This window comes from Lithobates pipiens, unplaced genomic scaffold, assembly GCF_037356315.1.
Source record: "Lithobates pipiens isolate NorthernLeopardFrog02 unplaced genomic scaffold, aLitPip1_a1.2 Scaffold_23, whole genome shotgun sequence".
Classification (NCBI taxonomy): Eukaryota; Metazoa; Chordata; class Amphibia; order Anura; family Ranidae; genus Lithobates; species Lithobates pipiens.
The window spans coordinates 95,199,993-95,225,986 of NW_027507785.1; the positions used below are offsets into that span (position 1 = coordinate 95,199,993).

A 25,994-nucleotide genomic window follows, 5' to 3' on the forward strand; every position below is an offset into this window, starting at 1 on the left:
CTGTGTTTTGGTGACAACTTTAACATTTTGGACTTCCCATCACTTTCTATCATGAGGACGGTGGTAAGAAAGACAGAAAAGTGATACAGAATTCCCTAGAAGCAAAAAAGTGAAAGGCATTGCAGTTAAAATGTTTTAACCAAATATACCAATAAAATATGCGGAATAAGAATAGAAGGAAAGGCTGGCATATAGTAGATCACACTAGCCCCTTTCTGAATGAACTCAATACTTTCTCGAATACACAAAATAACACACCACACAAAAAAGAAAAGAGGTTTATTGATTTTAGGCATAATGTGTCCTCTCTCTGAAATGATGCCTCCTGTATGTGCACACAAAACCATTATAAGATATACATTTTACCTAATTAATAGTTACCCAATTCCATAGCTTCTCTGCAATATTACTGCTTGTACAAGCCCTCAGATCTGCATGTTTTTTTCACTCAGTGAACATATATTAGACAATGTCATATATTAAAGTGTGCTCCACCATCAACTGCATGAATTTCCACCACTGCCAACTTAACGAAACAAGCCAAATGATCTCTGCACAATTGCATTTCCTTTGCCTGGAGCCAGTGACTTCCTAGGAGCTGTCAAGGCTGGATTTAGCATTGGGCAACACAGACATGTGCCCAAGAAAAAAGCTGGCTCAAATGTGGGTTGACAATGGAAAGAGTTTCCTAAAAGTGTCCTGAGAATAAACAAGACCACCTAAAAGTGTCCTGAGATTATTCTCAGGCCACGTAAAAAATGTCCTGAGAATAAACAAGACCACTCCACAGTGACCTTAGCTTTAAGCCAGCCTTTCCTAAGAAAGGTAGAATTTATGGGTAAAATAATTGGTTTGGTCAGTTTAAGTTACATTTCTTCTTGAATTTTTATCTTCTATATCCTTTTTAATTTCTTGCATTGTCCCACTATGACACTGTGTTTGAGAAGCATACTGGGCTTTCTAATAAGAAAATACGGCACTAGCTGCTCGCTCTGGGGACAGAGAACGTTAGCTGCTATCTGAAAATGATAAATATAAAATATTTGTGTACATTTCATAATTTTACAATACACTCCATTTTTAAGCTTTGTTTCAGCATGCTTTGTTTGAATCATTGGTTAAAAAAAGTAAAATGAACTAAAATCCAGGGCAAAACATTGATTGGTGCTGATAAAATTCCCTTTATTTATACAAATCTGTCACAGGGATGAATCCTTTGGGAGACAATATTAGATTTCTTAGCAAATTCATACCCACCCTTAAAAGAGTGATTATTGTATTCCCTATGGCAGCTAGAAAAGACATCCCAAATTTCTGGAAATCAGTTGGGATGCCTGAAGAATCAGATTGGCTTTCTTTCAACTGAAAGGTTTTTCCATTATGGAGGAAGTTTAAAACAACCTAAAGTATGCAATCTTTATGGCTTTTCAGATTCAAATGTCAAATATAATTAGAACAAGAAGGAGACATGGGGTATGATAGATGGAAAATACTTAGAATAGGAAGACTAAAAGATGTGTCTCTGTGTGGCTTTTTTATTTTATGCTGTGTCTTGTATGAATGTTTTTTCCCACCATTTTCCTCAATTTGTTTACTTAAATTTTTATTGTTTAAAAAAAATACAAAAAATGTAGGCCAAGTACAAAAACATTCCAAAAAGGGTATGACTAGAGAATGGGCTTGATGTGTCCCATTGGGGAGATTTACTGTACTGGAGAGACAACTGGAAATCTACTTGAAGTGAAGGAATTCTCCTCTTACGTAGTTGTCACTAAAACAGGTGACCCACCCCAGTTTAAGGGACAACTCTAAAATGTGGGATTTCCTCTTGCAGACAGTGCCCATCCAGACAAATGGGGAAGGTGATTCTCGCCAATTGGGTAAAGTCATCATTAAAACCTTGACAGCGGGTCTAACGCTTCCACACTCCTAAACTAAAAATTGTTGCCTTTACATACACTTTAAACAAATCTTTGCTGAAAAACCCTTGGAGGCTGCCATTGCCAACTTCCCGTTCTTCAAATTCTTCAATTTCTTGGCTTTGATAGTCACCGGGGTTGATTTTCTCAAGACAAACAGGCTGTTCACTTTGCAAGTGACTTTTCCTGTCATTCAAACATATGCAAGTAAAACATATAAAAGTAAAAAAAAGTGTAGCAAAATACCTTGCAAAGTGAACACCCTTTTTGCCTTTAGTAAATGAACTTCACTCAGAACAAGGATGTAGATGAGGACTACTGACTAACCCAATCAGCATACTTGTTCAAAGCCAGTGGCTCAAATCATTAAGGCCGCGTTCACGTATGTGCGGCGGCGGTTCCCAGCATGGGGTCCGGAGCGTCCCTGTTCACCAGTTCAGGTACGATTCAGGTCCGAAGGTTTGCCTGAATTTAGACCTGAACCGGACCCAAAGATGCACAGAACCCTTTTGGAATGCAGCCTCCCCGGACCTGTGTAAACCGGCTCCATTGCGAGCCAGGCACACTCGCATGTCATGCGAACTGGATGGGGGGGGGGACCCACATCCAATTCGCACATATGTGAACCCCGACCTTGAACTAGTGAGTCAGCATAGTAGCCGAACAACTAGCAGTTAGGCAGTTAGCAACAGCAGCCCACATTTTTCTCCCAGTAAAGTTTACTTTAAAGCCTATTTAACACCCCTCCCCCTAACACACTCTCTGTCCCTTTATGTCTACACTCATTTCTCCACTGTATTTATGGGTCAGCCATGGTTCATCTCTAATACATGCTGAGTTGAACGGAGTAGTAGTCTTACATAATAAAGATAAAGCCTCATGTACACTGAAGTTTTTTTTTCCTCCCCTGGATTTCTTTGCACCTGGCAAGAAAAAAAGCAGTTTAAGAAACTTGCCTAAAATTGCATTTTGCACAGCATTTATGTGAGTTCACATGTTTGGTGTTAATACTTCCTATTGGCTAAATTATGAATATTATTTTGGCCATTAGAATTCATTAACGTGCAACTGGATCTTAAAGTGTCTAGAGTTTATGCAGGTTTGCATGTTTTTTTATGCCCAAATGCTCCTCTCCTAAATGCGTTTTTGATGGGTTTTTTTCACCCCCTTTTCTAATACGTCTGTAAATACCTATATGCATGAACACATAGGCTAAAATAGAGGTGCATTTGCAGGCTGAAAAAAAATCAAACGCTTTTAAAAGTGGTGTTTTTTAAACCCAGTGGGCATGAGGTTTTATGGTCTTTCTATAATTTTCGCTTATGCCTGGGGTGGAGCTACTGCCTGCGTATAGAGAAAAATAGAATATTTCCCAACAACAGCACAAATCTAAATGGGACCAAGTGATCCGTGCTTCAAGTCCCCTGGGGTTTCCAAAAAATCATTTTAATCTCTAGTGATATATATTTTTTTTAATTGTATCATGGCATTGGAGCAGGGTGGATAGTCAGGTGTCAAGAAATCCAACCCCGGCAGCTGTTATTTTCATCCAACTAACATTTTCATAATTGCTAATGGTAATGACCAGGTGACCCCCAGGGTTCTGGCTATCAGGCTTTTGTATTGTGTCTGCATTAACAAATCTGATAGGCAGGATACACACCTTTATGTTATCAAAGTATATCCAGGCAGTACAGACACAAAGTGAAGAGTCTGTCTCCATAGGAAGCTTGTATTACAAAGAATCCTACTGTATATGAATATCCGTCAAATATTAATACTGTCACCTTTGGGAATACTCATTCTGACATTGGAATGTTATACACCATTAGACTATGACTTTTCTTGGGAAAATACATTAAAAAACATAATATAAAACAAATCCAACACTAGGTGCTCTTTGAAACACCTTATTTAATTCAGCACTCTCTTTTAGGATTCCCAACAACATAACAAAATGTTTGCTTGGAAAAAAAAAATTATGTAACATTTTTATAAGATTAAAAAAAGAGTGGTAGCTTGCCGTCACATGAAAAACACCCGAAATGAATGGAATAGCTTTTTTCTGTAATAATTGCATATCCTTTTTTTTTAAGATAGATTCAATTTGACATAAAATATTTAATTTAAAAATTCTGATTTTCTTCATAGATTTTTATTTAAAAACATTTAACCTTTGTTGTTTTAATAGATTGTTCTAGATATCTATGGATTTGCAGAAAAAAAAAATATTTTTATAATCTTTGCGGAGATAAGTGAACTCAGAAACCCTTAGATATTGCTGCAGTTCATTTTGCCATAAATGATTACAAAATATAGAACATCTCTTTACAAATACAAATTAGCATATATTACAGATCATTTACATAAAATCTAAATTGTCATTTTTTTTTTTTAAACAGCTATAAGCTTTTTATCTGGGTGTCAGTGCATTGATTGCAGCGATTCCAGTGTCATTTGCCCTTAATGTGATAGTCAAAAAAAAGTTGACTATTAAAATGATATTTTCACCATGTAAACTACATTTACATCATCAGCAGGATTCCTGGGCCTATTGTAATGCAATGTGCGGACCAGCACTTTAGAAGAGGGTGCAACTGAAGAAGCTTCATGGTGGCCAACTCTGGCGGCCATCCTGTTGGCCAAGATTTAAGATGCAGTAAAAAACGACCAGACCTAATAAACGAGTAAGAAGCTGATATGGTGGGTATGGCTGTGGGGTAATGACCAGGGCATTTTGATTGTCATCACCAAAAAAAAAGTCACATAATTGCATCACTGATTCAGGTGCAACATGCGGCCTACTGTTCACATAGAACACAATATGGTTTGACCATCCTTCCTTGACCACCTAGAACTCCGAAGACTGAAGACTTTGCATAAGAACACGTACCATCCACCAGAGCCAGGAAAAATGGGAGTTGTTGTCCTGCAACAGCAGATGTCCCGGTAAGTTGCACCTGCAACATGTATCCATGGCATGTACTTACGTGTGACCACACAAAGCTGGTTTAATCTTTTGCCCTTTCTAGTGCCATGCTTCATTAACTGAGAGGCACTTCTTTTTTTTTATAGAATCCTAAGTGTCTTTTTACAGCTTCATTAAATACTATAAAGTTGTTATACAAATCATTTCATCAGCTAGATCTTCTTCATATTTACTTGGCTCTGGCTCTGGCTCCTCATCGCTGTAACCAGGGCCAAAGTCTTGAAGATCATAGTCTCTCCTGCTTAGGATAGAGAACGTATCACCCCCTGCTGTCCCATTCCGAATGCTGCCATTGAGAAGATTACTTGCTGCACTTTCCATCTCATCTATAGTCATGTCACAGGCATCAGCAATCTCGTGTTTTGTGGCAGAAACAAACTTGGGGTCCCTAGCATATCTCCCCAATCCCTCAGAGATTAGGACCTGAAATACACAGAAGAAGGTTTAAATTAGGATGGATAGAGTACCACACGGACTGAAGACAAATGACACCTATACCAAGAAAAAAAGATCACATTAGGGTTACTTACACAATAAACTGGTAGAAGATATTCTGATGGTTGCAGTGAGTCACGGTACCTTATGCTCAACTCTGCATTAAACAAATACATCTATGTGCCTACCTCACATACTTGTAAACCCCAACTGAACGACATTTAGATTTCCTAAAGCACTGTGTATCAAATTGACATGTTTTTGTTTTTAATAAAAATACATCCTTTGTTGCATGCACTCCCTTAATTGCTGCTGGTGAGTTTCCTGATGGTATCTACAATGGAGCATGTCTGCAAGCACAGATTGCTTGTAGTCTCCATTGGGAGATCGAGCGATGGTGACAATGCAGAAGCACAATTAAAGGATATCTAAAGCTCCGTTTAAAAACAAAAAATACAAACATGTCATACTTACCTCCTCTGTAAAGTTGGTTTTGGCCCTGACTCTTCTCGAGTCCCTCAGTGGCGCTCCTGGCTCCTCCTCTTCTCAAGTGCCCCGCTGGAGAGCCACTCTCCCTTGGGGAATTCGTGCGGGCATGCTCCCAAGTCCTGCTGCTGCGTCTATTGACACAGACAGCAGGGCTCAAGCCTGCCCCTGTGTCATTGGATTTAATTGACAGCAGCGGGAGCCAATGGCTGCACTGCTGTCAATCTATCCAATCAGGACCCGAGACACCGGCTGGAGCTGATGTGCTCATCCCCGTTGCTGGAAAGACCGGGTTCAGGTAAGTAAAAGGGGGGCTCTTTGGGGCTGCTGCTCACAGGAGATTTTTCACCTTAATGCATAGAATGCATTAAGGTGAAAAACCTTGAGGGTTTACAAGCCCTTTAAGAAACAGGGGACAGAGCATCACCCTATAATAGGAAGTGCCTGCACAAGGACTTCCATGGCAGGATCACCAGATATTTTATTGAAACCTGCAGATTTAAGATGATTGATTAAAAATGATCTGACGTTTACAATAACACATTCGATTTTAGAGCCTGAATATACCAATACTTTAAAGCGATTCTAAATGTAATTATTTTTCTTTAAAATATTAAAGATGTTATACTTTCCTGCTTTGTGCAAAATTATTGCATTGATCCTCCTCTTCTCGAGTCCCCTGCTGGCACTCCTGGCTCCTCCCTGCCGCTGAGTACCCCCATAGTAAGTCACTTGCTATGGGGACACTCGCATAGTCTCACTTCCAAGTTTTGATGTCTGTGTCTTGACACAGACAGCAGGACTTGGCCCTTCCACCTGCTACCTTGTCACTGGCTGTGACTGACAGCAGCGGAAGCCAATGGCTCCCATTGCTGTCTGAGCCACTGACTGTTTTCAGAGTTCACTTCTGCTAGTTGACTAAACAAATATGAAAGGTCCCTAGAGATTAAATATTAAATATTTTACCCCTCTATAAATGTTAATTGCTGCTCATATGCAAAGGTTGCTAGCAGATGCTCAAACTGATTTCCACTGCTTGATTCTAGCTGTTCTTCCTATGTCTCCCTAGTTGAGATAGTACTAGTACTGTGTATATGAAGTAAAGTGGACAAGGAGGGCATGAGACTCAGGAAGTGTTGCCTCTCTCTGTATGGAGAGAGAGGGAAAAACATAATGGAGGAGCTATACAGTTTTCTGGCCATCCTTGTCTAATGCCAACCTAAAGGGCAGTGGACCTGATGCGGAAGTAGTTCTTCAGTTCTCCATCAAGCTTAGCCCACCCCTAGTATAAAACTTCTGTGCCAAGCACTTGTCACTGACAGGTGCATTGGCTGGCAAGAGAGAGTGTGAATTAGTGCACTGGGGAAGTCTTTCCCCATTGGAGACACAGAAACTCAGATACCTGTCTGTGATATATACATTATTGGGTGCAAGAACCAACGCTTTCAATGCTGCACCCTTTATGAATTCCCCCGAATATCTTCTGAACACCCTTTCTCCAGTGGGCTGGTCTATGACACCTATCAGCTCTAAAGCAGAATCATTGATGTGTACCCCCACCGTATACACATACTGCACTGGGACATCCGAGACCATAGCTAAACCAGTGCCAACAGTATACACTAATATGCATTTTTCTAATTCACAGTGCTGAGAAGGATAGGACCAACCGTGGGTTCTTCTTTCTTCTAGTGATTAAGATCTAAAAGGACTTAGGACTGTCAAGGCTTCTAAATTCGGGACACGTTTCAGCTTACCAGCAGCCCCTCCATGTATGATGAAAAACTAGGTAGCCTAAAATGTGTCGCTGTTGTAGTTAGTAGTAGCTAGTCACATTCATCTGGCCTTTTTCTGTAGTGTTGAAGAGGTTCTGCTGCGCATCCAAGCAGCTTCTTCAGTTCTAATGAGTGTCAGGAACATATCTAATTGTGTGTCACTGTTGTAGGCTTTTCACTGTGGTCCATGAATAGCTATTTAAAGAATCGTGGCTTCAGCGCCGATGACCACTGGGCTTTGCCTGTTGTTACATAAGCCCATACAAGCCACACTAAAGTCCCACAATTGGTATAATACAGTCACATATTTCTGAAGGGCTGTGAAGTTGGCAATATCAGCCAAGGCTACTTACGGCTTCCACTAGGCTGTCTGCACTCCTCTGCTTGTCACTGTGTTTGTTCCTGAAGTCATTGGGTACAGTCAGGTTGGATTGGTTAAATGTCCTGTATGAAATGTCTGTGTCATCTGTGTACCATGAGCTTCTTTGTAAGGACGGAAGACTTCCATTCATCTTCTCCTTAGACTCAGCATGGTCCACCCGGATGAGGGGCGTGTAGAACGGGGTGCGGTCCCTGTTGTTAGGAGTAGCTGGGGGAGTGGCCCAGGATCTTGTGGAGCGACAGGGAGAATGTTTCTGAGCTTTGCTAGAGTCCAAGCCAGCCACAGCCATTATCTGAAAATGAATGAGAATTAGTAATACACTGTTAGGCGGCAAGTTGCCAGACTTGGTGACACCATTTTAGAAGCCTTACAATTTTTAAAAGCATGTCTTTTAAAATGGAACTCCAGGCAAATTGCGAAATGCGCAGATGAAATACATATAAAGGAGCTACCTTTCAAAGTATTTTTATCTGCCCATCCAGTTCTAAGATGTACACAGCCCTGTCACACTCCACAACCAGGAAGATGACACCATTGGGGTTACTGACGAAAGGTAAATCCACTTTGCACTACAAGTGCAGTCGCTGTAAATCTGAGGGGCAGAGTTTAAATGAGTGGAAGCTCTGCTGATTTTTTTTTTTTTTCCATAAAGATTTTATTAGTTTTCAGGAAAAAGTACAGCAAAATGTGACAAAATAACAATATGACCAAATGAGTGACAGGTTTCAAGACAAATTGTTCCAGGCAAAAGATTACACCATCATGGTACCATAACTGTCAAATGAGTTAGTTTATTATTATTATGGCAACTATTCCGGGGGCCATCTGTTGGGGCATTGGTGTGTTGGGTTGGATTCACCCACTTGTCCACTTCTGTATTCATGGACATGGGGCCCGGCCTCAGGTAGTAGTACCTTGACCAAGCACCCTGTCCATCAGTTGTAGGGTTCAGATTGTGGCAAGTAGAAGAAAAGAGAAGATAGAGAAGGGTAATGGGGGGGTATAGGGTGGGGGAAACAGGATGGGGAAGAGGGGTGGGGTCCCGCTCACTTCCCCCTCCGTCTACCGTCCACCTGTTGCAAAGCTCTGCTGATTTTATCATCCAATCATGTGCAAGCTAAAATGCTGATTTTTATTCTTCTTGCATGTCCCCCTTGGATTTACAGAGACTTTACTTCCAAGTGCACTTGTAGTGCAAAGTGAATTTGCCTTTTGTAAATAACCCCCCATGTTCTTTGTTACAGTTAAGCTGGGTACATGCTATGAGAAACTCAGAAGAAAAATTTCGTACAAGGCATAAACATTCAAATTTCCTATATTGTGTACACAACTTTCTACATCCGATTCAGACTTTACAAACAAAAATTTCTGAATGGACAAACTCCAAAACATCTCTATGTTTAATGTGTACTGTGCACAGTTTTCATAAGATTTTCGTGCAAAAATATCAGATACGAAAGACTGCGCATGATCAGAAACAAGAACCACAAAAAAAAGCCTTTGTTGTAAGATAATTTTCATACATTATTTCCTTCCTCTGTTCCAACTTGCTGTGAAACATAGGAGGAAAACTGGCCGATCGTTCGCCCGATTTTCTCATAGTGTGTACCCAGCTTAAAGTGTTACTAACCCCAGGACCCTGCATTCACTATATCTGGTCTCCCACAGCGGACAGAACATGAAAATGCAAATATTTTAGTAAATATAAACTGCTAAATACCTTTTTTTCATCAACAGTATATAACAGTCTTGTGACTTCTATCAGTGTCTGGTTAAAGCTTGTAGGAGAAATTTTCATTCATGTCCTATAAGTCTGCAGGACCCCTGACCCCGTCTGGACAGTACCGATTGGCCCTGTGCTGATCACATGCACACTCCCAAAAAAAATCTAGGAATACATCAAACTGAGCATGTGCAGAGTGACTCCAAGGCTCTGTCTTATGAGGAGATGGGTTGGGGACAGTGGAAGAAGGGGAGGATCAAACAGCCTTTTTACACAATGCGCAGGATTAACATCTTAGGTTCAACAGTGAGTATAACAAGCATGCTATACTGCATATACAGACTGATTTTACTGTTGTGGGTTTAGTAACACTTTAAGACTTTAGACCAGGGGTCTCAAACTGGTGGTCCTCCAGCTTTTGCGAAACTACAAGTCCCATCACGCCTCTGCCTGTGGGAGTCATGCTTGTAAATGTCAGCCTTGCAATGCCTCATGGGACTTGTAGTTGTAGCAACAGCTGGAGCACCGCCAGTTTGCGACCCCTGCTGTAGACTGTTCCCATGCCTGCCTCTCTCTCTCCCAGTCTGATGCTGCTCTTAGGGGATTGGAAGAGGCCGATACCAAACATTTATTGACATATTGATCTGCTTTATTATTACATCTTCTATAGCTGCCTCGAGTGTACCTTTAAATGTATAATCCAAATAACTCAAACCTCAGTGAGCTTCGTTTATCAGTGTCCATGCAGCCAATCTCCTTTGGCATTACAGAAGAAGACAAATGTAATTGTTTGCTACAATCTTTCCTCAGACACTTTAATAAATTAGTTTAATCAAGGTGTAATTAGAGGTGAGCAAATCAATTCACCTGTATATTCTCAAAAATGCCCTGATCTACCAGGCAGACCGACCTGCATCCCCTCCCAATCCCGGCCCTCCTCCCGGAAGAGAAACAGCTTAAAAATGGTCAATTATACAGCAGTATTGAGTCTGATAATGCATAAGTCCCGGTCCTGGATATGAATCTCATTAGGCTATCACACTGTGGGGTGACTGGGATCTATCACAGAAAAAAAAAGTAATTGTTCATGATCGTGGGAGCAAAGATCAGACAACTACAGGACATTATTAAGAGATACAGAGACTAATCACTGTCATAGGGACAATTACTTGTGCCAGAAAGCACTACTCAGGACTTATAATGCTCTGCACAGTGTCATATTTACTGCCTGGCAGACATCACATTAAATAAGGATGTTACATGAGGCTATGGAAGGAACTGTAAAGTCAAAAGTAGTTTCATGCTCTAAGGAAATACTGTTTGACTAATTTATGAGAATGGCTGCACTGGGAGAATAAAGGCGGTCTAACCGGTCAGTTATGGGCACTTGATAAAACGCAGGGTTATCAGTGCTTTGTGTTAATGAAAAAGTACCTGCCTTGCTCATAGCAGCCAATAAGATTTTTGCAGGTATTTTCCAATGCAAAAAATAAAAAATAAAAGCCAACAAATGACTTCTATGGGAGAACACATATAATTGGCCTAGTAATAAAACTAGAAGAAATAAAATGGGGATAAACAGGGAGTGAGAGAAAGAAGACCGGAACTGGCTCTTGCTGGACCACTATGGGCCTTTTACACAGCTCCATTGGAAAACGTGGTAAAAATGCATATGTGTTTTTTGCTGTGTTTTTCTATAGAAATCAATGGGAGGTGCATTTTTTATGTATTTTTTCAGCAGGGCACCAAAGATGTAGCATGAAGGACTTTTCAAAACGCAGTGCACCCACTGGTGTAAAAGGCTCCGTAGGATTTAAAGGAAAATATTTTTATATTACAATATGGAAAAGTTCCCACAATGAGGCGAGTTCTCTTTTTGTTGTAGTATGTGCCCCAACTGGAAAGATTAAGCATTTTTTTTTCCATCACAAAAAGAAAATAATTGGATCACAGGCAGCATTAAAACTTGACAGGGGTTCTATCTCTACCCCACTCTGTCCAAAACTAAAAGAAAATATTTTGCTAGTATTGGGTCACTCTAATGCCACGTACACACGATCGCACATTCCGACAACAAAATCCATTGGGATTTTTTCCGACGGATGTTGGCTCAAACTTGTCTTGCATACACCCGGTCGCACAAAGTTATCGGAATTTCCGAACGTCAAGAACATGGTGACGTACAACACATACAACGAGCTGAGAAAAATTAAGTTCAATAGCTAGTGCGGCTCTTCTGCTTGATTCCGAGCATGCGTAGAACTTTGTGCGTCGGAATTGTGTACATACTATCGGAATTTCCGACAACGAATTTTGTTATCAGAAAATTTGAGAACCAGATCTCAAATTTTGTGCGACAGAAATTCTGATGGAAATTGTGCGATGGAGCCTACACACGGTCGGAATTTCTGACAACATGCTCCGATCACACATTTTCCATTAGAAAGTCCGACCGTGTGTATACGGCAATAAAACCAGTGCCAGAACAACACCATTCTCTAATGCCGCGCACACAGGGTTTGGACTTTGACGGAACTTGTTGTCAGAAATTCCGACCGTGTGCAGGCTCCATCTTACAGTTTCCATCAGAATTTCCATCGCACAAAATTTGAGATCTGGTTCTCAAATTTTCCGACAACAAAATCCGTTTGCGTAAATTCCGATCGTATGTACACAATTCCGATGCACACAATTCCATGCATGCTCAGAATCAAGCAGAAGAGCCGCAATGGTTATTGAACTTCAGCTTTCTCTGCTCATCGTAAGTGTTGTACGTCACCGTGTTCTTGACGTTCGGAAATTCCGATGACTTTGTGCGACCGTGTGTATGCAAGACGAGTTTGACCCAAAATCCATTGGAAAAATTCAATGGAGTTTGTTGTCTGAATGTGCGATCGTGTGTACACGGCAGTTTGCAGTAGGCTCAACCTGTTCCAGCAGCTTCACCCCAACCCTTGAGCTGTTCTACACACAGTTCACTCCATACCACAACCATAGCTTAGGGACATTTAATTTTCCACCCTAAGGGACTACATCTACATAGTTCTCTATAAAAACTATACCAGGCAGTAAGGTGAAACTTGTACCTACTTGCTGCTGCATTAAATGCAGGGGTAATGCTGTACGGTGATGAAATGTTGGCGTTAGAGGTATGTCGTCCTGGCTGCTCTGTCTGCGAAGGCATTCAAAATTGAATGAAGATCTTCTGTTGGCTGCAATAGCATAGAAATATAGCAGTGAACAAACATTCTCGTCATGTCATAGACATCTGACATTTAGACGCAAATTATGCAACTGGAACCCGTGTTTTTATTCAATGTTACAGTTAGGGCTACTGAGCTGTATAGCTGCAGGTACTGTATGGCAGTTTATTCTTAAAGTTCACAGATTTATGTTAAAGGTAGCTTGTTGGGCACAGGGCCGTCTTTAATATTGATTGGGCCCTGGCAAAAAATTTGCTTAGGGCCACCCTCCCCCCATGCAATTTCACTCTCCACCTTCTCTGAGACATACAATAAATAGCAGCTAGACTTAAAATCAGTTTACTGTATCAGATTAGGCAGCGATTGCGATTCGTTGCCAGAGGTTACAGCATATCATTACTGCTTACTGAATGGTTGCTAGAGGTTACAGCACTCCTTAAGGCTCACTGATTAGTTGCTAGAGGTTACAGCACATGATTTCGGCTTGTTGATTGGCTGCTAGAGATTACTGTACAGTAACACTGCTCACTGGTTCATCTCCTCACTGCAGGGGGCATGATATACATATGAATGCTGCCTTATTTACATATCAATGCCATTGGCCTCAGATATTTACATATGCATGTCACTGCTATTTACATATGAATGCTGGTTATTTACATGTAAACACAGGGTCTGCAGGAGTCGCCTGTACACAACAACAGGACTAAAACCTCAAGGGACAAGGGAATGTAAACTGGGATAGTTGGCAAGTATGAGGCAGCTGCTTTGGGCCCCACAACAATGACAGGGCCCAGGGCAGCTGCCCCTTTTGCCCTGCCTTAAAGACGGCCCTGGTTGGGCAGTTGAGTGATCCCCAAAAGCTGGGTATGGAAGCTAGAATGGCTGAGTGTACATGCCACAGTTCATGCCTGCCAACCCATTGAAATATGTTGCTTCTGGAGAAGTACAAAACACAGACATACATAAGACATGTTCAGTTTTATCACACCCTTTTGCCGCTAGGCTCTGATGAACTGAAGTTACCAACTGATGGGTCCAGCCCCCTAGCACCCTTCCCTGGGATTCATGGAAGTAAAGAATTCCACTGTCTGACCTCCATGCAAAACTCTAAAACAGAGTTGTTCTTTGTGGAAACTTTGGCATTAGCCAGAAGGACTGATATACCTGAATGTATTTGTGAGATGGTTTGAGCCTCTGAAAGCTGTTCAGTCTTGAGGCCTGTCATAGTAAAGTGGTAAAATTATTTACATTGTGTAATCTGTAATAATCTGTAATTATATGTCCAACTAGAATAATCATGTTATGTTGTTGGTGATCTGTAAACATTATTGCTTCATTAGGTCTAGCAAGGTTGCAGCCATAAACTTGTGCATTATACACCACTGCTGTAATCTTGTTCCATTCCAGGAACATTTGATGTCATGTATAAAACTATCTAAGAAATTAATTTGTTTCAGAAATTCTGTGCTGAACATAACAGTAAATCAGATTCTCCTGTTAATCATCCCAGTGCATCATGGGTACATGAAAGCAGAATCGGGTCATATACAACAAGGAATGTGGGACATTTTACCTCTTTGATTAAATCTTATTGATTTAATCAATTAACAGAGACATTCCTTAGCTGGTGTATAAAAGACCTGTTTAAGGGCTTTTTGGCCGGAATACGACGTTATGTGACGTCCTTTTGTGATGTGATCTCTCTGCAATGAAAGCTTTAGACTGCATTTGAAGATCCATGGTGTGCTGGCAAGTATGTGCATTGATCTGTAAAATATATCCAGTGTCCAGCTGGTATTTGCTACAGCACCTGTTACAGATGAGCCTTGTGATCCAAGAATGTGTATGATGGGAATATAAACAAGACTCTTTAGGGCTCTTTCCCGTGGGCAGACTCCACCAGTGGTTCCACCTGCTCAGCAGGGGATCTGCCCGCTGATCCCTGCTGAGCAGGCGGAAGATTACACCAGCAAGTGTTCCTTTTTTGTCAAGCCCACATTGCTCTTAGCCTGTTTTAAGGCTAGAATGCTCAACACTTTTTTAAAAAACTGAATTCCAGGTATGGCTATTTTTGCATAGTTACATTGGTCCAGCTTGTTTACATACCCTGGCAAAATATATGATTTCTTGGCCATTTTTCACTGAATATGAATGATAACACTAAAACATTACTTTCACTCATGGTTAGTGTTTGGCTGAAGCCATTTATTATCAATCAACTGTGTTTACTCTTTTTAAATCATAATGACAACAAAAACTACTCAAATCACACTGATCAAAATCCTGTCCTATCCTGTCCCCCCCCCCCGAAAGGTGGCAATTGTGGTAGCAGAGGGGCGGGAGGAATCAGATGAGTGAAAGTTCCACTTAAAACCATGTATTGCCCCCTGTGGGAGATTAGCTCGTGGATTTAACCTTTTCTGGGAATCAAGGTCAGCATGCAGGCAGTTTCTTTAAAATTTGGTGGGTTGCCAGCTTTATTTAAAAGAGGTTGGGAAAGTCATGAGAACAAACAAAAAAAGTAAAGTAAATCCTTGCCGTCCAGCGCTAAACTAAACAATAGACTCCTCTCTATACAGTGTGGGGCTGGTCCCCGTCACCCACAAAACATGGTAAACAAAACCTTCTTTTTAAATCCAAACAGAGCTCCTCTCTCTCAGATTCCCTTCTGCGTTTCAGACCAGAGCTCTGTTGTGCTCTCTTGCTGAGCATGGACTTAAGTGGACCACAACATCCGGACCGGAATCAAGCCTGCCACAGACGCTGGAAAAACCTGGACCGGATCTGGTTTAGTCTCACAATAGGTGAAATATAACGATTATCCATTACCTCACCTTGCATACTGTCACACCCCTTTAACATCAATGACAGCTTGGAGTCTTTTGTGACATTTGTGAATGAGGCTCTTTATCTTCTGAAATGGTAAAGCTGCCCATTCCTCTTGGCAAAAAAACCTCCAGTTCCTGTAAATTCTTGGGCTGTCTTGCATGAACTGCACGTTTGAGATCTCCCCAGAGTGGCTCATTGATATTGAGGTCAGGAGACTGAGATGGCCACTCCAGAACCTTCACCTTATTCTGCTGTAGCCAATAACAGGTCCACCTGGCATTGTGTTTTGGATCATTGTCATGCTGCGCAGTTTCCTGGCTGATGAATGCAAATGTTCCTCCAGTATCTTTTGATAACATACTGCATTCATCTTGCCATCAATTTTGACCAAATCTTCTGTGCCTTTGTAGCTCACACATCCCCAAATCATTAGCGATCCACCTCCGTGTTTCACAGTAGGAATGGTGTACCTTTCATCATAGGCCTTGTTGACTCTCCAAATGTAGTGTTTATGGTTGTAACCAAAAAGCTAGATTTTGGTCTCATCACTCCAAATGACTTTGTGCCAGAAGGTTTGAGGCTTGTCTCTGTGCTGTTTGGCGTATTTTAAGCGGGATACTTTGTGGCATTTGCATAGCAATGGCTTTCTTCTGGCGACTCGACCATGGAGTGCATCTTTCTTCAAGTGCCTCCTCATTGTGCATCTTGAAACAGCCACACCACATGTTTTCAGAGGGTCCTGTATTTTACCTGAAGTTATTTGTGGGTTTTTCTTTGCATCCCGAACAATTTTCCTGGCAGTTATGGCTGAAATTTTAGTTGGTCTACCTGACCGTGGTTTGGTTTCAACAGAACTCCTAATTTTCCACTTCTTGATTAGAGTTTGAACACTGCTGATTGGCATTCTCAATTCCTTGGATATCTTTGTATATCCCTTCCCCGTTTTACACAGTTCAACTACCTTTTCCCGCAGATCCTATGACAACTCTTTTGCTTTCCCCATGACTCAGAATCCAGAAACGTCAGTGCAGCACTGGATGAAAGATGCAAGGGTCTGTCAGGAGTCCAGAAACGCATTGACCTTTTATACACACAAACTAATTTCAAGAAAACAGATCACAGACGAGGATGGTTACCTTTACTAGCCATTCAAACCCCTTTGTGTCAGCTTGTGTGCATTTTATCAGGCCCAAATCACCAGGGTATGTAAATTTTTGATCAGGGTCATTTGGGTAGTTTCTGTTATCATTATGATTTAAAAAGAGTAAACACAGTTGATTGATAATAAATGGCTTCAGCCAAACACTAGCCATGAGTGAAAGAAAAGTTTTCATGTTATCATTCATAGTCTCTAAAAAAATGGCCAAGAAATCATAAATTCTGCTAGGGTATGTAAACTTATGAGCACAACTGTAACTGAGAATTTATTGTCAAACATCTCCACACTATGGGGGTTATTTACTAAAGGCAAATCCACTTTGCACTGCAAGTGCACTTGGAAGTGAAGTCGCTGTAGATCCGAGGGGGACATGCAAGAAAAATAAGCTTGCACATGATTGGATGACAAAATCAGCAGAGCTTCCACTCATTTCAGATCTACACCTTGATTTAGAGTGACTGCACTTTCAAGTGCACTTTCAGTGCAAAGTGTATTTGCCTTTCATAAATAACCCCCTGTGTCTTTTTTTTCTGAAAATAAACCATTCAAGTTCATCAAACATTGTATTGCATTCCAGTTTGATCTTTGCGAGATTATTCATAGCCAGTGGATTTAAATTGTGGATATTGTCTATACTATATAATCTTTCATACTAAACAATATTTCATGGCCATAAAAAAAAAATATTGGAGCTGATCAAAAAATCTAAATCTATTTTAAATAATGGTCAGCGCAACTTCCTAAAAATATAGTGATAAATAAACTGTGATAAATAAATTAAATGTGCTAAATATCTTTTCAACAGGTGTGTCAAAATTAAACAAAATCCTGTGAAACGAAATCTTATAATAAATTATTCTACTATATTCTTGTGTTCTGTAATTCTTCTGTGCAAAATCTTTGTGATTCTTGTGAATGTCAGGCTCCCAGAGCTCTTACCGTAATGAGGAATATAAACCGCCTTAACGATCTCCTAGGGATAGATCGAATCTCCACCTTTAAATCCCACTCAATCACTCCAATTAATGGTGGTCATGGACCCAGTTCCCGATCTCCAATAATATCACGGACTCCAGAACTCCCAAACGTAAGGTGGTTCCAATATTTTCAGTTATTATATATGGATAAATCTAAAACCACCATACTTATCGGAAATGAGGCATAGAGGATTACATATCAATACTTTTTAAGTAACTTAAGAATTTTTATTATTTTACTGTATTTATTGTAATTTTAGTATTGATATGTAATCCTCTATGCCTCAGTTCCGATACGTATGGTGGTTTCATATTTTAGATATTACATAATGTTTTATAAGGATTGATGATAATGTTTAATTTATTTATTTTATTATATGGCGAGTGTACTCACCAATATTGAATAATAATACCGGATAATAAAATTTAGAAATCCAGATATAGAGGTTATATTTAGTAATTTTCACACATACTGGTGTTTATGTTATTAGTTATGTTATCTGCCTATAGTTTTTTAACATTTGTTTTAGAATTTATGAACTACAGTATTATGATCGCTGTTGATATACAACAACTTGACCCACCAAGAAAATGGCTGCCACAAGGGATAAGACAATTTGGTGATCTTTGAGAAAATGGCCACTTTATCCCGTTTTGCTGTCTTTTCCTACCTGGAAAATGGGCGCATCCAGGTTGGAGACAGTATCTCCAACAAAATGGCCGTCAAGTCACTTCCTGTTTTTCCAGATAAACAGAATCAGTTGATAGCCAATCCGGTTCCCCTGATGAAGTCACGTGTTGTGACGCAACGCCTAGGGTGTGGCTGGATACACTGAATGAACCGGAAGTGATGTAAGAGGTGTACGACGCTGTCTAAAATGCATTGTTTTCACGGTTACCGAGTTTTTTTCTGTTTTTAAATGCAAGTCCATCTTGGCTTTTAATAAATGTGTTTAAATGTTTTTACGCTATGGGAGGTGAGGTTCTTTATCCCTATATAATAACTGAATATATTTGAACCACCTCACATTTGGGAGTTCTGGAGTCGGTGATATTATTGAAGATTGGGAACTGGGTCTAGGACCACCAGTAATTGGCATGATCGAGTGGGGTTTAACCTCCCTGGTGGTAATCCCGAGTCTGGCTCGGGTTGGGATTTCAGCACCATAAGCGGTAACCCCGAGCCCGACTTGGGATCGCATCGCTGGATACAGGGAGACTTACTTACTTTGTCCCCTGGATCCAGCGATGTCCTCCACGCTGTGTGATCGAGCTGTCCTCCGCTCGATTCACACAGTGCCTGAATGCCGTCGATCTCCGTTCCCTGCGACGTTACGGCGCACGGGAGCGGAGATCGGTGCCAAATTCAAAAAAGTAAAAACACACACAGTACTGTAATCTTACAGATTACAGTACTGTATAAAAAAATTACACACCCCCTTTGTCCCTAGTGGTCTGTCCAGTGCCCTGCATGTACTTTTATATTATAAATACTGTTTTTTCTGCCTGGAATTTGGAGATTGTCCATAGCAACCAAAAAGTGTCCCTTTATGTCGAAAGTGATTTTAGACCAACTAGAAAACAGCGATAATAAATTATAATCACTTGCAGAATTGAGCGATAGCGATTTGTGGGGAAATTCATCATCAAACACTAAATCTAATGACAGCGACAATTCTGCAAATGAGCAAATTTCAGTATTTTTGGATTTGATTACATTATTGAATAATTTTTATTATTATTTATTATATTATAAACGTTATCATACGATGTCTGCTAGACTCTGGTTTGAACAGATTTAAGAGAGTTATTCCTAAGAATTACAGGACTACAATATAAAACGCCAAATTTCCATGCAAAATAATTGTACCGCTTTCAGCACCTAAAACCAGAACTAATCATACCTCCAGGGAGGTTATAGGTGGAGATTCGATCTATCCCTAGGAGATCATTAAGGCAGTTTATACTCCTCACTGAGATATAAGTTCACAAGAATCACAAAGATTTTGCACAGAAGAATTACAGAACACAAGAATGTATTAGAATAATTTATTATAAGATTTCGTGTCACAGGATTTTGTTGTTTAATTTTGACACACCTGTTGAAAAAATATTTAGCACATTAATTTATTTATCACAGTTTATTTATCACTATATTTTTAGGAAGTTGCGCTCACCATTATTTATATATATCCATTGTTTTGTGCACTGTATACACTTTAGGTTTAGCAGCAGTTTTCACTTCGTTTTTCACTATATTTGATTTAGTTATTATTCACTTGGTAGCGCAAAGAATTATCCTATTTCTTTAAAAAATCTATCATGTTTGTAGAAAAGGTTCTACCGAGGCTACTCACATGGAGGTGTCGGTGGCAGCAGTCTCCGTCTTGGCGATTTCCTTGATTCGTAACATATCTGTGGGTCCTCCTCTTCAAAGAAGCTGTGCGGATGATGGTAACCTCTAGGTCGCTCATAGTCCAGGTCATTGGCAGGGTACAATGTGGGCTCATCATACATTGGCCTGGTTTAAGGGAGATTTTGGTTAGATGGACTGGTAGGAATATATATATATAAACATGCAAACATACATATACACAGTATCTCACAAAAGTGAGTACACTCCTCACATTTTTGTAAATATTTCATTCTATCTTTTTATGTGACAACACTGAAGAAATGACACTTTTCTACAATGTAAAGTAGTGAGTGTACAGCTTGTATAACAGTGTAAATTTGCTGTCCACTCAAAATAACGCACAGCTATTAATGTCTAAACCTCTGACAACAAAAGTGAGTACACCCCTAAGTGAAAATGTCCAAATTGGGCCCAAAGTGTCAATATTTTGTGTGGCCACCATTATTTTCCAGCACTGCTTTAACCCTCTTGGGCATGGAGTTCACCAGAGCATCACAGGTTGCCACTGGAGTCTTCTTCCTCTCCTCCATGACGACATCACAGAGCTGGTGGATGTTAGAGACCTTGCGCTCCTCCACCTTCTGTATGAGGATGCCCCACCGATGCTCAATAGGGTTTAGGTCATGGAGACATGCTTGGCCAGTCCATCACCTTTACCCTCCGGTTCTTTAGCAAGGCAGTGGTCATCTTGGAGGTGTGTTTGGGGTCATTATGTTGGAATACTGCCCTGCGGCCCAGTCTCTGAAGAGAGGGGATCATGCTCTGCTTAATTATGTCACAGTACATGTTGGCATTCATGGTTCCCTCAATGAACTGTAGCTCCCAGTGCTGGCAGCACTCATGCAGTCCCAGACCATGACATTCCCACCACCATGCTTGACTGTAGGCAAGACACACTTGTCTTTGTACTCTTCACCTGGTTGCCGCCACAAATGCTTGACACCATCTGAACCAAATAAGTTTATCTTGGTCTCATCAGACCACAGGACATGGTTCTAGTAATCCATGTCCTTAGTCTGCTTGTCTTCAGCAAACTGTTTGCGGGCTTTCTTGTGCATCATCTTTATAAGAGGCTTCCTTCTGGGACGACAGCCATGCAGACCAATTTGATGCAGTGTGCAGCGTTTAGTCTGAACACTGACAGGCTGACTCCCCCCCACCCACCACTTCAACCTCTGCAGCAATGCTGGCACCACTTGTACATCTATTTCCCAAAGACAACCTCTGGATATGACCCTGAGCATGTGCACTCAACATCTTTGGCCAACCATGGCGGGGCCTGTTGAGTGGAACCTGTCCTGTTAAACCTCTGTATGGTCTTGGTCACCGCGCTGCAGCTCAGTTTCAGGGTCTTTGCAATCTTCCTATAGCCTATGCCATCTTTATGTAGAGCAAAAAAAATTTTTTTTCAGATTCTCAGTGAGTTTTTTGCCATGAGGTGCCATGTTGAACTTCCAGTGACCAGTATGAGAGAGTGAGAGCGATAACACCAAATTTAACACACCTGCTCCCCATTCACACCTGAGACCTTGCAACACTAATGAATCACATGACACCAGGGAGGGAAAATGGCTAATTGGGCCCAGTTTGGACATTTTTTCACTTAGGGGTGTACTCACTTTTGTTTCCAGCGGTTGAGACATTAATGGCTGTGTGTTGAGTTATTTTGAGGGGACAGCAAATCTACACTGTTATACGAGCTGTATACTCACTACTACTTTACATTGTAGCAAAGTGTAATTTCTTCAGTGTTGTCACATGAAAAGGTATAATAAAATATAAAAAAATGTGAGTACTCACTTTTGTGAGATACTGTACACACACATATATATATATATATATATATATATATATATATATATATATATATATATATATGCACACACATATACACACACACACACACACACACATACATATATTTTATATATATATATATATATACGGTTAGCTGCCGTTTCTAAAGCTAGCAAAATACTTTATTTTATTAAAAGAGGTATAGACTACAGAGAGAGATATAATTTTGCCCCTGCACAAATCATTAGTAAGACCTCCCCTGGAATATATGCAGTTCAGTTTTGAGCACCAGTTTGAAAAAAGGATATTGGGAATTGGGGAAAGTGCAGAGAAGGGTACTAAACCAATAAGAGACATGGAGGAGCTCAGCTATGAGGAAAGATTAGAGGAACTGAATTTATTCTCTCTTGAGAAGAGGCAATTAGGGGAGATACCGTATTTATCGGCTTATAACACGCACCCCAAGTTTAGGAGGGAAGTTTAAGGAAAAAAAACTTACATTTAAATGCCCATCAATGCAGCCTTGTCATGCAGCCTTGTCCATCATTGCAGCCTTGTCATGCAGCCTTGTCCATCATTGCAGCCTTGTCAGTGTCATTTTCAGCCTTGTCAGTTTTATTTGCAGCTTTTATCTTTAAAAATGGCGCCACCGAGATGTCCTGTGTATCTCGGCGGCGCTCGGTAGTTCTCGGCCACCTTCGGCCGTTCTCGCCGGCTTTCGGCCGCCTTCGGGCATTCTCGTCAGCTTTCGCCCGCTCTCTGCGGTTTTCGGCCGCCAAGAATGGCCAAAGGCGGCCGAAAGCCACCCAGAGGCTCCAAAATGATGGAGGATCAGAGTATAATGCACATCCGCGATTTTCCCCTGATTTTAAGGGGAAAAAAGTGTGTGTTATACGCCGATAAATACAGTATATCAATATGTATATATACGCAAGTGGTCCATATTGTAACTTTGGTGTAGAGTTACTCACTTCCAGATCATTACAGAGGACAAGGAGGCACTTTTTACATTGGTGGGGGCTGGGGGGGGCGAGAGAGTTACACTTCACATATGGAAAGGCTTCTTCACAGTGAGAGCTGTGAAAATGTGGAATAGATTCCCTCAAGAGCTGGTTCTGGCCAGCTCAGCAGATTATTTAAAAACAGAGCTGAATGCATTCCTAAAAGCACAAAATATATCTGGATACTAAATTTCAGAGGTAATAATGTGAGGCATAGTTGATCTAGGGAATTAACAATTGCCTCCTAAGGGAGCAGGAAGGATTTTTGCTTTATGCTTTACTGGATCTTTTATTTTGCCTTCCTCTGGATCAACTATGGGTATAGGATAGTGTTTTTCTTTTTTTTTTTTTTTTGGCTGAACTAGATAGTCTAGTGTCTTTTTCAACCTTACTAACTAGGTAACTGTAATTCTAGAGGAAATCAATGTTTGGATGTTCCCTATAAACACTGATTCAATTATAGCCATCATTTTGCTGAGCTGCTATGGACAACACTTGCATTATTCCTCCAGTTTTATTGAAGAGCCTGGTTATGGTACGCTAATCATTTACCTGTTCCCAGACAGCATACTGTCCTCTTCATAATACTCCTCCCCACTGTAATATTCTGGCTCCCCCAGGTATGGATCCTCATAGTCCATAAAGTCAGGATCTTCACGGAAGATGACAGGCATGTTCCTCTCTCCAGACTCTGATCTGTGATGGTGACACAAATATGTCAAAAAGACTAGCAATGTGTTTATTAAGCCTACGGCAGCCCACCAATGCAGAAAGGTCATTACAAGGCATAGAAAAAAAAAAACAAGACTGTACTCCACTGTACTACCTTTAATAGCAATTTAAAAGGGGCAATAAGTGCAACTCAATGTTCCAATGCCAAAAAAATAAAATTGCGAATACATCTATAGGGGCATTTAAAGCCCTGGTAAAGTTTCAGTGTAAATGGGCTAAATACATTCCATTTGCATCAAAATAAAGACATGCATAGTTAGAGTGCTTCAATCAGCAAAAGACCATGAGCTTTTTTGACTGCAGAGACCACTACTTCCCTACAGAAAGCAAGGGCCTCACTCTGCAGCTGCTGTAAGGGAACATCACTTTCTACTGCTGTAACTGGATTAGAAGGAAAACAAACTATAAGATATGAAACACCTTTAGTTTTAATGCTCCTAGAATGGATCAACGGTTTTAAACTGAAAGCTCAACTGAGCTTTAAAGTGAACTTGTCAGGTCTAAAAGTTCTTACAGAATTCTAGCAAGAGAAGGCATTTTGTGTTGAAAACAGGCACTTAATCCTGAAATCATTAGAAGTGTGCATTCAGGAAGCTCCTTAATACTCCACAAACACTATACAATGGCAGGAAAAGGTATGTGGACCCCTTTAGCTTAACTGGTTACCATAAAACATCATCTGATCCTCATCTAAGGCCAGCCACAGACGTTCAAATCTTGGCCGGTTCATCAGAAAGCAACCAAGATTCAAACCATGCATTGGTAGGCTGATGGACCGATCAACTTGGGTACAACCAGCCTGCTGGATTTTTACATGCAATTATCACTAGTGGCTGGTATAGCTGCTACCAATAATCACTGTCTTCTCCCAGACGGAATGTCTTCCCCTGCCAGGAGGATATAATGGCTCGGCAGGAGGAATTCCCTACAACACTGTCTGTGTTGATGGTGGAATTGAGCGAATTTCTTTCCTGCAATTTGTGGTTGCAGGAAAGAAATTTGCTCCGTGTATGGCCTGCATAAGTCCCAACAATAGACAAACACAATGTGTTTAAGCTGATAACAATAACAGCAATTCTAATTTCTCATGTCTTTATTGAACACAACCATTAAACATTCACAGTGGAGTCCAAATAACGAAATACGTTTGGAGGTGTGGTTTAGAGCTACATTCTGATTCATAAAGAAGCTCAAACATTTTAAGATTGCGGTTTATCTCCGAAAATCGCATTACTCTCCATACTGCCCGGGTCTATTAAATCGCAGAGACAGAGATTGCTCCGCTTTTTTATGTCCTCTGCTAGACAACTGATACCTGCTTATTGGAAGACGACGAATACTCCCCCATTGTCACGGTGGGTATCGATTATGAATGACACCATGAGAATGGAGGAGATGTTGGCACTGGACAATGACACTTACACCAAATTTATATCTCAATGGTCGATCTTGCTCCGCTTCTCCTCCTCTGACGCCTTAAAGAACCAAATCTTGAACGCATAAGGACATTGTGGGCTCTCTCTTCCCTACCCCCCTTCCCCATACCCCTTCCCCCTCCCCCCCTTACCTCCCCTCTCCTCTCCTCTTGCTATCTAGCTTTCCCCTCTACCACTTTGTTCCTCTTTAATTTGCTCCTCTCCTCCCTTTCCTCCTCTCTCTCTCTTTCTATCTTCTTTATGTTATTGATTAAATATTGTCTCATGTAGTAACCCATGAGTATTTTTCACTACTGTGGCCTCATGGATCGGAGAGCAGGCCGTCTTCCCTACTCTCCAAGCTTCCCATCAGGGACCGGCTGTGGCCGATAGTCATTAGCCGGCCCCCCGTAAATGTACTCCTGTTACTGTTCCTGCTTGCATTTGCCTCATGATGGTTACTGTTTTATTGTTTTTACTTGAAATGTTTCAATAAAAATATTTTCAACACTAAGATTGCGGTTTATAAGAAGCATCAGCTGATGTGAACCATGTCTTGCAAAAAGGAGCTTTCGGAAGACATACAATCAAAAGTAGTTGATCTGCATTAGGACGGAAAGGGATACAAAACAATCTCAAAGTATTTAGGCATCCATCAGTCAACAGTTAGACAATTTGTCTATAAATGGGGACAATTTGGTACCGTGGCTACTATTTCTAGAAGTGGATGTCCAGCCAAGATGACTCCCGAAG

The 25,994-nt window shown here is 40.8% G+C and overlaps 1 protein-coding gene across 15 annotated transcripts in view; it reads right to left on the reverse strand.

Moving 5' to 3' along the window:
• Window positions 1-264: 264 nt before the first annotated feature.
• CACNA1D (calcium voltage-gated channel subunit alpha1 D) overlaps window positions 265-25,994 on the reverse strand; it is a 540,723-nt gene continuing 514,993 nt past the window's right edge. For 8 of the 15 annotated variants that reach the window (XM_077452071.1, XM_077452073.1, XM_077452063.1 and 5 more), the window contains 5 exons: window positions 23,647-23,790; window positions 20,238-20,401; window positions 12,800-12,921; window positions 7,958-8,278; window positions 265-5,331 (listed from right to left, as the gene is read on the reverse strand). In XM_077452071.1, the coding sequence (XP_077308197.1) occupies window positions 5,029-5,331; window positions 7,958-8,278; window positions 12,800-12,921; window positions 20,238-20,401; window positions 23,647-23,790 (1,054 nt within the window). In that variant the 3' untranslated portion in view covers window positions 265-5,028. Of the gene's footprint in view, window positions 5,332-7,957; window positions 8,279-12,799; window positions 12,922-14,079; window positions 14,134-20,237; window positions 20,402-23,646; window positions 23,791-25,994 lie in introns of all 15 variants that reach the window. The other 7 variants (XM_077452074.1, XM_077452065.1, XM_077452061.1 and 4 more) reach the window with 1 other exon arrangement.